Genomic DNA, 13,268 nt, shown 5'->3' on the forward strand with positions numbered 1-13,268 from the left:
CTTTTTCAGAACAGATCAGAACTTATGAGCCATCTGTAGCGACATGGCATGCACAGGTGATGCACAACAGGGACAAGGGACGCCCAGCAGTGGGCACCATGCGACTTCCCAAACAGAAGCTGGGCATCACAGGCAGAGGTCGCACGCAGGGAGATACTATGCATGACTGGTTTTGCCCATCTTCACTGTTCATCAGTAGCCTCAGAGCACTAATGTCCTCTGAAAAGTTCTAACAATTACTTGTAACATCATAAAAATGTAAAAAGAAAATAAAACTCCCCCACTTCCAACAACAGAAAACACCATCTGTTCAGGCCTCTGCAGACCGCAGGATGTGGATGAAGACAGTGGCGCTGACCTTCCCACGGGTCCACCCACCAGAGGCCGTTTCCCAGCCGACACCTACAGCACAGGGGAACACCTCTGGGGGCCTGTGGATACCCCCACTCCTCGGGGGGACACCACCCCAGCCTCTGTCCACATGGCTAAGATGGGACACGGACCGCATCTGAGTGGCAAGAGAAAGGAAAAGCTACAGAACAAAAGTAAGAACTGCAAAGTCTTTTATTAACACATCTTTCGAATTACAAACAGTTCCAGACACGTCTCGGTATGGAATCACACAAATGATACACACACAATACATTTTTCCAACCATGTCACTACTGTTCTTCACACATATTCCTGATAGAGCTGTCACAGTGATTAGCACAAAGTGAAAAACGGGGTAAGGCAAGGCAATGTCATTTCCCACAACGGTAAGTGCAGTGTTTGGTAGAAAACATGGAGGAGACCAACCCAGAGGAAAGCAATAGGCAACCTGGGTTTGTGAACTCTCAATGCACTCCCAATAAACACAGCGTCAGGCTCCACCTCGGAGCTGCACAGACCAGCTCGGCAGCGCGTGCGCATTACGGTTAGGAAGGATCACAGCGAGAGCAGTAACAAAGGGTCAAACAGGCCGCCACTTCCAGTGGAAAACTAGGCGCGCCACAACTAACACTGAACTCATGCACAAGAGGTCCTGCAAAAGTAGAGGGGTGAAAACAAGGGGGTGATTAATCACACGCCTCCCACCGGCGGCACGATGTTGGCATCTGGGGGTGCCACACGCTCCTACAAGTCAAACTGCAAAATAATAGAATTCAGATGTTATTCTCTCCAACACAGACCTGGGGGAACAAAGCACGAGTAAACACCTGTCAAAGCAAAGGATGAGAGGCAATCGCATTTAAACACAGTGCAAAAATATTCACAACATTCTCATACCCCCTCCCAGAGAGGAATTCTAAATGTTAAGACTGGACTCAGGAGCAAGAAAAGAATGTAGCACCAACAGCAAAAGAAGTCCATCACCAAAGGAGGGCCAGGAGGAGGAGGTAAGGGCATCCAGAGATGAGGAAGTCAAAGAAAAGGATTTTCCGAAAGGGAAAGGCACTCTCAGTGGTGGCTGGGGGGGGGGGGGGGGGGGGGGCAACGGAAGTGCAAGAGAACAGGAAGGAGGGGGGCAGGTGGAGGCCCAGGACGGCAGCGCCCCCAGAGGAGGGATGGAACGGTTTCAGGCTTCGCTCTTCCTGAACCTAGAAGTTAAAGTGTGGAATTAAAGACGAAGGCGGAGAGTTAAAATCCTCACAGAGGAAAAGCAAGTCTGGATCCCATCCTGTAAAAAGCAAAGATGGATTATAAATACAAAGGATCACTTGCTCTTCGGCTGAGAGTATGAGTGTGTTGCGTGTGTGCTGGTTCCAACATCTAGTTATGTATTCCAAGGCAATACTGCAAAACAGTCCTTTAAAATCAGGGTCCACTATCTGTGCCCTTACGATGACAACTAATTCTAAAAGGAAATCATGCTGAAAGAATGTCAAGGTCTACTTTCTAGAGTATACTAATTACTAAATACAGAATATATCAGAATAGCACATCTGTCCACTCTCTGCAATGTACTAAAAATTTAAAACTACAGTTTCCTCATAAAAGGCCTGTATTTTTCTACATACATTTTTAAATTAGTAAAATAAAACAGAGCAAAACACCAACACGATCTTTTTACATTTTAGTTGGTTAGAAATAAAAGTGAAAAGCAACTTCTCACTATCAATACCTGCTCTACCTGCCCATCTTAATGAAAAGATTTCCTACCACAACACGGCACAGAAAAGAGTTAAGATTCATAAAAACATTCTCTAGAAAAAGCAGGTTACAAAGTGTAAAATCAATGATCCTTCCCAACCATACGCTACCAGAAGAAGGTATACCTGGGATCCAATATGAATCAGTGAGTTTTGCTTTGGTTCTAGGACACAAAACCATGGGCGCTTTAAATGACGACAATTAAATAGGTTGCAAAAAAACCTTACACAAAATCCTTAGGATTTACTAGTGAATCAAGGCCAAACGCCTTTGGAGAGTTCATATCTACGAATGTCCAAAATAACACTTCATTCACAAGTTTTAAATATAGTTGAAAAGGTTACTCGAAATGCTCATTAAACACAGTAAAATATCTAAACTTTCCCTTACATGATCTAAACTCCTGTGGCTTCTTTCATGGGAGAGGCGAGGGGAGGGCAGACAATGTCTCCTGGTCTGGGTTCTATCACCCACCCCCTCCCACCACCATTCAGGAAATTCCCTTTTAGAATAATGTCACTTCAAAATGTGTAAAGAACCAAGGGCTACCTCTGAGAAGTCCCTTCCCAACTCCAAATAAATAAGCAAAAAAAGGGGAGGGGGGGAACGACTCTACCTGACTAAAGGGAAGTAAGATTAGGTCTCCCAGTGAATATGTGAAACCACAACAGTCCTGCAAGCAGGAAGGAGGAAAAATTAAAAATGACCCCGAGGAGGGCAGTAGGGCAGGCAGGGGGCCCAAAGCCATTTGCTGAGGGCAGCACAGGCCACCCAGGGATGGGCTTCCTGACACCAGGCGTGTGGGCTTTCTGGGGAACAAAGCAGGACGAGGGGCTCGAGGGTGCTCCAGGCACTCGGCACCCAGGCTACTACATTAGCCCACCTGTCCACCACAGGGTCCCTGTCAGTCCAGTGGTCTACCTGCATGGTGAGCTTACCTTCAATTAAATAACAAATAAATTAATAATAATAATTAAAAAAAAAATAAACAGAACAAAACAGAAACCACAAGCCAAAAGAAAAATGAAAGAAAGAAAAAAAAAAAAAAAGAATGGAAGTGACAGGTTCTCAAAACCAACCCTCTGAGCAAGGCCCTGCCTCCGTGCGTCTCCTCCATCTCCTCCATCGGAGCCAGTCCAGCCTCCTCCTGAGGAAGAGCTCAAGGCCCACGCAGGGAAGGTGGTTGGTTCTCCCTGATGGGGGCACCCTCCCATCCCTCAGTGAGAGCTGTCTGCTTGCCCACCCTCCTGTGTCTCTCAGCTTAACTGGCTGACTCGTCTTTAAAGAGTCAGCGTGTTAAAAGTTCATTATAATCCTTAAAACAATTCTTTCATTCTGCAAACTCTCCTCTCCCACTGCCTGTCATTCCTCACTCCCTCCACCCTAGACAGCTCTCTCTCCCCTTCCATGGGCAACAAAGTGTTCCGTTTGCAAATTAAGCAAAATGCTCTTTGAAAGAAGACCCCTGGGTGCAGGATTGAAGCTCTGCCACAATTTAGAAATGCTACAGAACCAAGCATAAACAATTGTTTATCCAGGACCATTACAAATTAAGAGAAGAATGACCCAAATGAAAAGTAGTTATTACAAGGTCCCCCAACCCTTCCACTCCCCCCCTGGGGCAAGGGCACAAGCATCTACTTAGGATGCTTCCTGTCTAAAAGGGGTGGGGGACCCTCAACATTTCTTTTGGTGGGGGTGGGGGGGAGAGACAGGATTTCTCCTTTAGAAAAGTATTGGTAGAAGGACTTAACAAAAGTGGCCAGACCAACGGTAATGCAAGGTTATGCTCAGATAGCGGCTACGTGATCTTATATTACAGCACAAAATCAAAACAAGACAATGCAAAAAGAAAAAGTAACTTGGCTCCACATAATTACCTATTATGTTTACCTTATGCGATAGATTATTTACTGACTTTAAGCTTCTTGAATTTGGGAACAAATAATACACAGGTCAGGATAAATGTATTGACTTACTACCATCTTTATAAAAATCGAATATACACACAAACACATCAACAGTTATGGAACTGTATCCATGAAACTTTGATAAGACAACACAAAAGAACTAACAAAGAGCTAAGATTGTTGCTGAATTGAAAGCATCTCCAATAACATTTTAAATTTAAAAGGTCCATATTTACATAGTATGTTAAATGCTTCTGCATCTCATTTTAAATGCATGATAAATAAAGAACAAAGATAATGGTTGCAACAGATCTTCCAAGAGGGTTCAGCTGTCGGTGGTCTGATGTCACTGCGGAAAGTGTACCGACCTTGGAAATAACGTTACTTCCTAATTCTGCTTCTTTCCTTTTCCGCAGTCCCCTTCAAGGAAACCTAAGCCTCTGCTCCCGGGCCAGGGGAACGGGGAGCCTGACAGGGGGCCGTTCCCGACGGCAGCGGGCACACAGACCAGGCGCGGGGCCTTCTAACTGCCTGGCCCAAGGCTTTCAAGAACATCACAGCAAGAGAAAAATTCCGTGTGTGCAGTTAGAGACACACACGTCCGGGACACACACGTCCGGGACACGCATGTCCTACTCAGACAATGACAAAAGCAGATCTTACAGTAGCCACAAGGTCTGTGTTCAACAGTGGCGCCCACGCCACGCAGGACGGATTAGTTTATCATTACTAACTAGAAAAACAGTGTTTCTGTGCCTACTTTCCAGAGACAAGGTGCTTTTCGGGTTCAAGACCACAGCACACTCAGACTATCCCATTTTATGGCATCAATTGGTCCTCGGTGATACAGGAAGTCCATCAACTGAAAGCCTGCCCATTGCCCAGCGTGGGAAGGTTGTCTGCGGCTCTCTTACCAAGAGCTTCCAGGCTAGCAAGTGTGTTACTTCAAGGCAGCTCTCTGGGGACCGAACCAAATCATCTACGCTTTTTCAATACATAAACACACCCATAACTACTTGTGACCACAGTGGACAAGACAGCCCATGTCAACCAGCTGAGGGCGGGTACACAGCACTACGGGGACCCCTCCACTGGAGCACCGAGGCAGGCCCACACACACCACCTTCCACAGCTCCATCAGGGGCCTTCGGGAACCCGGGAGGCCAGGCACCATAGCCAGAGTCTGTTCTAGTGGACCCTACAAGTGCCCATTTGTTTCCTGGCACCAAAATTTTCTGAAAAGTAGCCACCAACAACCACCTTCATTTTCCAGGCTTACTCTTTCCACAGGATGCCATTTCAGAATCAACGCTGCAGTCAAACCTCACCAGGCCTGGACACTCTCCCCACCTCGGGTAACTTAAACTGAAAGAATATAAAATGTCACTGTGGAAACCAGCTGACACAGCCCCCACCAGAAGGCGGAGAGGCAGGAGGACGCCTGGCCACGGGGGCTACAGCAGGTCTATGCTCAGCTAACCAGAATCTCTTCTAATTCTACTAATAAACCTGACATGAAATCTTAGGTATAAAATACAGCTAAAAAGTCTGAGTATGCCCTAGTATCTAATACTTGCTCAAATAGTTCAGGTCCACATTAGAATAAATCCGTATCGCGGATATTCACGGAACAGTGAATCTCCTTCATGAGCAGAAATACAATAAGGCACTTTTCAAACATTTGCCCAGAACGAATTTTACTAAAGAAAGGCTGCTTTATGGGGAATAAGGGTCTCGCCTAAGGGAACCTACCCAGAACTCCTCAAGTGGGTTCGTGGCGATACGGACACATTTCGGGTTGGCGTTGGGCTTCGTGGCCCCGGTGAGGCAGCCATCCCTCACACACACACTCCATGAGGGTGACCTGCTCCTAGTCTGCAGAAGGATAGCACAGCCCTGCTCAAAGGACCTTCAAACACAAGAAGTTAATCAAAGCAATGATAGCAGGTTCCCAAAGAATGTCACAGGTCACCGAGCCAGGGACACAAATACACCCCTCTGGGCTGCATTTAAAAAGAGGAAAACCACCCCACACAGGTCTGTGAGCCTCAGGCCACCCATCCACCTCCATGGCAGATCCGCGGGGCAGCCCACAGGCAGGGGATGCCAGAAGGCCCAGAGAGGCGGGACAGGGTCTACCAAGACTGCTGCCTTCTTCGGCAAGGGTGTAAAGGGGTGGGGAGGCCCCTCTGGAACTGGGAATACACAGTCGGTGCTTTCGGAGTATTCACAAGAAGCAGAATCTGCCACACAATTGGCACCATTCCCAACCACCCTCATACCCTGCTTCCCAGGATATGCAACTGTCAATCATCATCACCCACATTTGAATCTAGGTTTTTCCAAGAGCCTTTTGAGGGCTTTCTGAGAAGACAGCGCAAGGTACGCTTGGTTGGGTAAACACTTGTCTAGCCTGCACTGAAGATAAGTGCAACCATTATCAAGTATTCTTTGCTGTGAGAAACTACTTAGAATTTGTGACGTTAATGTTCCTTCCTGACTCTAAGTCACTGTGATCGATCCCACAGTACGATCACGAAGAACGATGTCTACATGCATTGTGAGCACTTCGAAAACAAAAGCAAACGAAAACTGTAGTTGTCGGTGGTGACAACAGAACGTGAAGCAGTCTAACAGCAAACCCCAGTCCGCCATGTCCCCAAGTTCAGCTCTGCTGGAATCAGCGCCGGACCGTCCGGCACTCCGGACAACAGTTACGCAAGACTGAGGGCGGAGAGGCCTGCGCTCGCGGGGATTGTGCGCTGCAGCTTCCTGAAGAAATGCCACAGCATGTGTACAGTGTCAGGTCAGCGTCTCCTGCTAGAAATCACTCAACGATCAGGGCCACGTTTATGTGGGACAAATCTATCATGTGCCTGTGGAAACGCAAAGAAACAGTCAGAACAAGCAAACTCCACATGTCCCCAGTCAACTTAAGGTAAAAACTAAGGTAAAATGATGGGTCCGGATTAACGAAAATTCTATAACCATGCAGACGGAGACCAACATGACAACAAGGGTTGGTGACCCACATTAGGAACTACTTTATGCACTACTGTGCACAGCTGCCCTGGCAGAGAGCAAACGCCGTGGAGCAGTTCTCCCACCCACTCCCACATCACCCTGACCACGGAATACACTGGCTACCTGTGGAATTTCTGTTGAAACGCTAATGCATGAGCTGGTTCCTTGAACTTAGCTATGGCTTTCCGTTGCTGGGGAAGCATCTGTAAACTCTAGAAGAAGAAACAGAAAAACATTTTAATATCATGTTTTATGTGTTGAGAAGAAAAGAAAAAAGAAAAGGAAAAGGAAAGGAAAGGAAAGGAAAGGAAAGAAAGAAAAGAAAAGAAAAGAAAAGAAAAGAAAAGAAAAGAAAAGAAAAGAAAAGAAAAGAAAAGAAAAGAAAAGGAAAAGGAAAAAGAAAAAGAAAAGAAAAGAAAAAGAAAAAGAAAAAGAAAAAGAAAAAGAAAAAGAAAAAGAAAAAGAAAAAGAAAATAAAGGAAAGAGAAAACACCCAATGTATTTATACATTAGCTTTAACACAAAGTTCAAGTCCAGGCTGACATTTGGATCATTAAAGAAAACTGTACCTTCCTAGCAATTTTTATCTTATCCAGAGTATCTATCCCAAAACAGTCATTCCCATGAGTAGCATGTATATCCTTCCAGCCTGGTGTTAAGACCTTCCATCACCTGGCCACATGAGCCACTCCGTCTTCTCCCTCAACCCACCTTGTGAGTCCTGGTGGCAGAGAGTTGTGGAGAGTCACTTCCTGTCTGCATGCCATTTTGCCAGGGGATCCTCTGTGTGGCCCTCACTAAGCTTTTTTAAAGAGCAATACTCATCACACAGGAGGAAACTGCCATTTAGCAAGGGGACCCAACAATTACCAGTAAGGTAAACTGAGGCTTTTACATATCTAGCTGGTCACATTTTGCACTTAGAAGTGGATCACTGAGTGACATCGCAAATTAGGTCTTCAGGAGCAAGAGCAACCATCACAGGCAGCTACTCTGCAGTGAAAACCAAGATAGTCTGTGAAGAAGACAGATGGAAAGAAATGATCCATCGGGTGACAAGAATCTTATTGTCTGAAAAGCAAGCACTGGCAAGAGGTAACTTGTACCTAGTCCTCACACTGGCCCTGAGGAGGACGCACACACGGCTCTGAGTTTTCTCTGAGGCCTTGGGGTCTAGGATCCCAGGATCTGTGAAGGACAGGTCAAAGGAAGAGACCTTGTGATCCATCAGCCAATCCCACTCTCGAGCGCCTAATGCTTCCCAAGTATCCTGGTGATGCAGGCAGCTTAGCACGTGTATCTGGGGCACTGAGCAGGTTCCAGCCTCTGCAAAGGGCAGGGCATGCAGCAGCTGAAGCGGAACGCTGGCTCCCTGCAGGACACACTGCCTCGATGCCTCAGGATAGCACACAACACGATGCCTCAGGGTCTGAGCTTCTGTCTGCCAGAAAAAATAACTGATGCTAACACGTGACCCTTAGAAGCATTGACCTATGTGGGTATTTAGTTTTAAAACATTTGTCAAAGATCTACAATGGAAACACACGGCTAAAAATACCACGTACTCTTCATTTCAGTAACCACAGAACGTCTAACCAGTGAACACTGGGAGAGCTCTAAGCAAGCACCCACCTCCCCAAAGTCACCTTTCAGTGCTTCACAAAGAAATAAACTGTTTCAAGTCTCCCCATTACACAGGTGTGTACACAGACCACTTGTAGTCGTCGCCACAGCCCCACCCGAGGACTCCTCCCCGACCTGACTAGGTGCATGGGCAGCCCTCGGGGAGCACAGAGCTGTGTCTGCCCGCCTGGTGTGCTGAAGTGAGCTTAGCAGAATTCTAAATCTTTCTTCTGTGGATATAAAAACTGGAAGCAGAAGAATTTTCTGATGATGATTAAAGTTACTGTTAACAGCACAAGAAAAGCCCCATAACGTGGTCTTTAATGACTGTCATCGACTTCTCCCTGGGTGCACCCTCAGCATGCGGCTTCCCCAGCCTCGGAGACACGCCCAAAGTATGGGGCAGAGGCCCGCTTTCTCTTCCAAGCTGCCAGTCTCATCTGGCTGCTCACTCCCAGGATGGATGAGTTCCGGCTACTGCCACCCTGAAGCTCTGACACCAGGTGACCCCAGCACCTGCACACAGCCCACGGGTAGGCCCTTCCTCCTGGTCCCGTGTGTGCCTCTGGACCAACCACAGGGCTTGAGGGGCAAGAGTGGCGCCCCCACAGTGACACACCTCATGAGGGAGTCAGGAGAACTTACCTAAATTTACCTCATCTAAAAATACAAGAACTTTATTTGGAATTGACAGGAAAAACTAATTTATGATATCACAAGTAATTATTCACTCTACAATTCACAGACAGAATCTGGACTCTGAAAATACCATGCTTTTTTTCTGAGGAAAGAACATGTTTCTACATTTCTAGAGTGATTTCCTTGGGGTGACTTCACAATGTGAAATGAAGGCATGAAGCTTCATTTTTACCATTTACCAGATAAAATGGTAAAATGCCTGATGCAAGAGCATGTATTTGTACCTAAGGAGTTGAAACCTCAGTCTGACTGAGGAGATGCCAGTCAGGACATGGCCAGCTGAAATTCCTAAGGACCGGCCTGGTTCTCAAGGAGTCAGCACAGGTAATGAGGACACAGCCTTAAATGTGCTTATCTGTTCCCCTCTAGCTACATTTTTGTACTTTCTTTTAAATAACAAGTATTTTCTAGATACAAGACTGAGTGTCAGGAAGTGTCTGACCTACCAAAATAAGAGCTACTAGTAATTTCTGTATTGGGAGCAGGGAAGTAGACACTTCACTGAAAGCCAAAAGCCTTATTTCTGTTCACAGGCTTCCAATCTGAGGTTATATACATCTACAGATCAGTACCATACATCCATACAGTTAAACACCAATTCCCCCAGAGGAAAAGCCAAATTCACGTTTCTCCAGGCCCCTCCCACAGGTGCCATGCTGGCACACAGGCAGAAAGCGAACACCAACTTGATTCATCCTGATGCCTCATTTTCAGAGGTAAGATGCCTTTGCTTCACTTCCTGAAAACAGGTTAACTGCCCTTCTTTATGTAGCAAAATGCAAGATGAAACCCCTTGGTTGGCAGCTGCCTGCTTGGACACCCTGCTACCCTACCGGGGGCCAGCTGGCCGGCCCTGATGGGCTCTGACAGCCCACAGTTGGATCCCAGGAAGGTCCGTGTTGCTCTGAGCCCCAGGCACCTTCCCCTGTTAGAAGTTGCTTCTCCTTCCAGAAAAAGCCTGTGTGCCTGTGCACAAGCTCAGAGAAACGAAAATATTACGGAGACACTAACAGGGTTCTGAGGCCCTGAAAATCTGTTTAAACTTCTTCCCCTTCCAGGGTACCTGGCTGGCTTCATCAGTGAAACGTCTGCCTTGGCTCAGGTCATGATCTCAGGGTCCTGGGATCCAGCCCCACATCAGGCTCCCTGCTCAGCGGGGAGCCTGCTTCTACCCCCTCTCCCTCTGCCCCTCCTCCTGCTCATGCTCTCTTTCACATATATAAATACAATCTTAAAAGTAAGCAAGTAAACTTACTGCATGAGAAAAGCCCCACTGCAGCCCTGACCCAGACACCCGCGGGTGGGCCACTTCTGTGGCCCATCCAACAGCCACAGAGAGTACAGAAGGACCCCCTTGTGGGCTGGCACCACCAACCTGATCCTCCCTGTGCCCAGCAGGCCTATGCCCCCTCATGGCACAGGGTGCCCACAGAGGCGAACAGTACCAAGGGCAGGCAGCCGACATGCTCACACTATCAGTTAGGCCATGCTCCCGGGCCTCCCACATGCATGCGTGCCACCACCACAGGCTGCTCTGGTGCCCAGCCACTGTCCTCCTGAATCCCAACGTGCCGCACATCCACCTGTGATTCCACCTGTGATTCCACGTGCCCCGGGGCCTGTTGCTCGTGCTGACTTGGTGCAGGTACATTCCCATGGCCCGTGCCACTGACGCTGCTGCTGTCCAGCTTCCCTCCTGTAGGACAAACCTGCCCTTTGGAACCCATGCAAGCTCTTCAGAGCTCCCGTGCTGTCACACTGGTCTCCTGAAAATCCCTTCTTCCTTTGGGTTACTGCCACAGTGTTTTCAGGACTTTGCCCAATATGGTTCCAAATCTCGTGGCTACGCCTTTATTCTCCTTACACCTTGTGGCGTGAGTCTGTCCTAAGTCTACACTGACCGCACCTAGAGCTTTTTCTCCCAAATGTCCTGAACTTAAAAACTGAACTGCTTTCACTCAAGATTCCAACCTTTTCTACTTCAGCGACCAAACCCTCCACAGTGGGTCAGAACGAGCTGCATCTTCAGAACAGGTCAAATGCCCCTACATGAGCCAACCTCACAGAACCGCTCAAAGGAGCACTGCCACACTGCAAGGACTGAGCTGCACTCCAGAACTGCAGTGTCCAGAGGCAACAAGTAAATGTGCAGGACCTAGAAGGCTGTCCAGCACCCCCCATCCCCCACCGAGAGCATACACATGGCCATGGGGTGCACCTGCTGCACACCTTGTCCTGTCTTGCTTGCCACCCGAGGGCTATGTGGAGGCTGCCTGTCTCTCCTATCCCCCCCCAGGACTGCCAGGGTGTGAAGGGACAGTCACAAAGGAGTGGTGATGAGAGTCTGAAGAAAAAGCCCAGACTCACAAAGGAGAAATGCTCCCTCCGAGAGTTACACATCAAGAACTGGCAACATCGGGACTTGCCCCCAAAGCCTAGTCTCAGAGCCTGACCCCAGTGGTGACTCTGGCTGCATGGTGAGGGGTCACTTCTACTCTTGCCCAGCTCAGGTGCTGCTCCCATGACTGCTGAAGTGAATAGATAAGTGAATAGAGAGCGGCAGAGAAGACGTGCGCAGCACGACTGTTGTCAATACAGCTGACAGTGATAACGATGGGGAACTGGTTACAGATTCTCATTAAATGATTTCAAACGTTCCGCTTTTGTGAGCAAACTACTTTTTTGTTTGGACAGGACATTTATAGGATAACAAATTTTTCTTCTTGGCACAATTTTAGGCACAACCTAGCAAACAGGGAAATAAAGACAAGCAAAAAAGCCACAGGTGTTTTAAGTAGCTTACTTCCTGACCCGAAGAGTCCCCTTGGCTTCCGTGTTTCAGGACAGAGCAAGAGGTCAGGTCACTCCTGCGGGAAACCGTGCAGATCACTAGAGAGCAGCTGGGCGTGTGCTCAGCTGCCCATAGTGCTCCTGGGCCCCCCTGTGGTCCCCTGCCCTCCCTATGAGCAAGATGCAGGTGCCTCCCACTGGGTCTGGGGATCCAAAGCAGAGCCTTTTCTGCGATGTGGACTCGTGCAACATAGCTACAAGTAAGCGCCACGTGGCTCTCACTGGGCCATCTTCCCTGAAACTCTGAAATACACCCCTTACTTCTCATGCCACTGCCACCTTCTGGTTTTAACATTTCTACAAAATCTTGCCATTTTTTCTTATTCTGTAAACAACGAGACAATACAGAATTTTATTTTATTTTATTTTTTTCAATACAGAATTTTAAAATGGACTTTGTAGAGAGGCTTCTGAGTACTGTGTACAGGGATTCGGCACTAGTCTGAGAGAAACGTGCTCATCAAGGCCTGCCGCCACACTGGGAAAGCCTCTCGTATGCCACAGTTTAAGAAGCAGAGCTTGCATGTTGTCACTGTCATTTCCTCTCATTTAAAGCCCCCAAAGGGGGATCCCTGGGTGACTCAGCGGTTTGGCACCTGCCTTTGGCCCAGGGCGCGGTCCTGGAGTCCCAGGATCGAGTCCCGCGTCAGGCTCCTGGCATGGAGCCTGCTTCTCCCTCTGCCTGTGTCTCTGCCTCTATCGTGAATAAATAGAATCTTAAAAAAAAAAAAAAAAAAAGATTTAAAGCCCCCAAAGAACAGGAGCCTTCCTGCTCTAGACACCACCACTTGCTGTGACACCAAGTGTACACGAGGTGGTGCCAGAGTCCAGGCACACAGAAGCTCAACACCAACTCTTCCTCCCGCCAGGACTGCAGAAGGCCAACCACAGAAGGCCTGGATTAGCCAGCATCATCCCTTCCAAGTGTATTTATACTTAAAGCATAAGTGACTCTTGTTATAAAGGTCTCTGTAAATTGTATACTTAATATCACTCTTCAGCTCTCTAACATTGGAAGGGACTTGTTTA

General features: G+C 47.7%; 1 protein-coding gene across 3 annotated transcripts in view; it reads right to left on the minus strand.

Moving 5' to 3' along the window:
• Positions 1 to 546: 546 nt before the first annotated feature.
• Positions 547 to 13,268, minus strand: part of RBM33 (RNA binding motif protein 33) — a 138,804-nt gene continuing 126,082 nt past the window's right edge. For all 3 annotated transcript variants that reach the window (XM_041753776.1, XM_041753775.1, XM_041753774.1), the window contains 2 exons: positions 7,191 to 7,279; positions 547 to 6,919 (listed from right to left, as the gene is read on the minus strand). In XM_041753776.1, coding sequence (XP_041609710.1) covers positions 6,871 to 6,919; positions 7,191 to 7,279 — 138 coding nt within the window. In that variant the 3' untranslated portion in view covers positions 547 to 6,870. The remainder of the gene's footprint in view (positions 6,920 to 7,190; positions 7,280 to 13,268) is intronic.

Source organism: Vulpes lagopus, chromosome 4 (assembly GCF_018345385.1).
Source record: "Vulpes lagopus strain Blue_001 chromosome 4, ASM1834538v1, whole genome shotgun sequence".
Lineage (NCBI taxonomy): Eukaryota > Metazoa > Chordata > Mammalia > Carnivora > Canidae > Vulpes > Vulpes lagopus.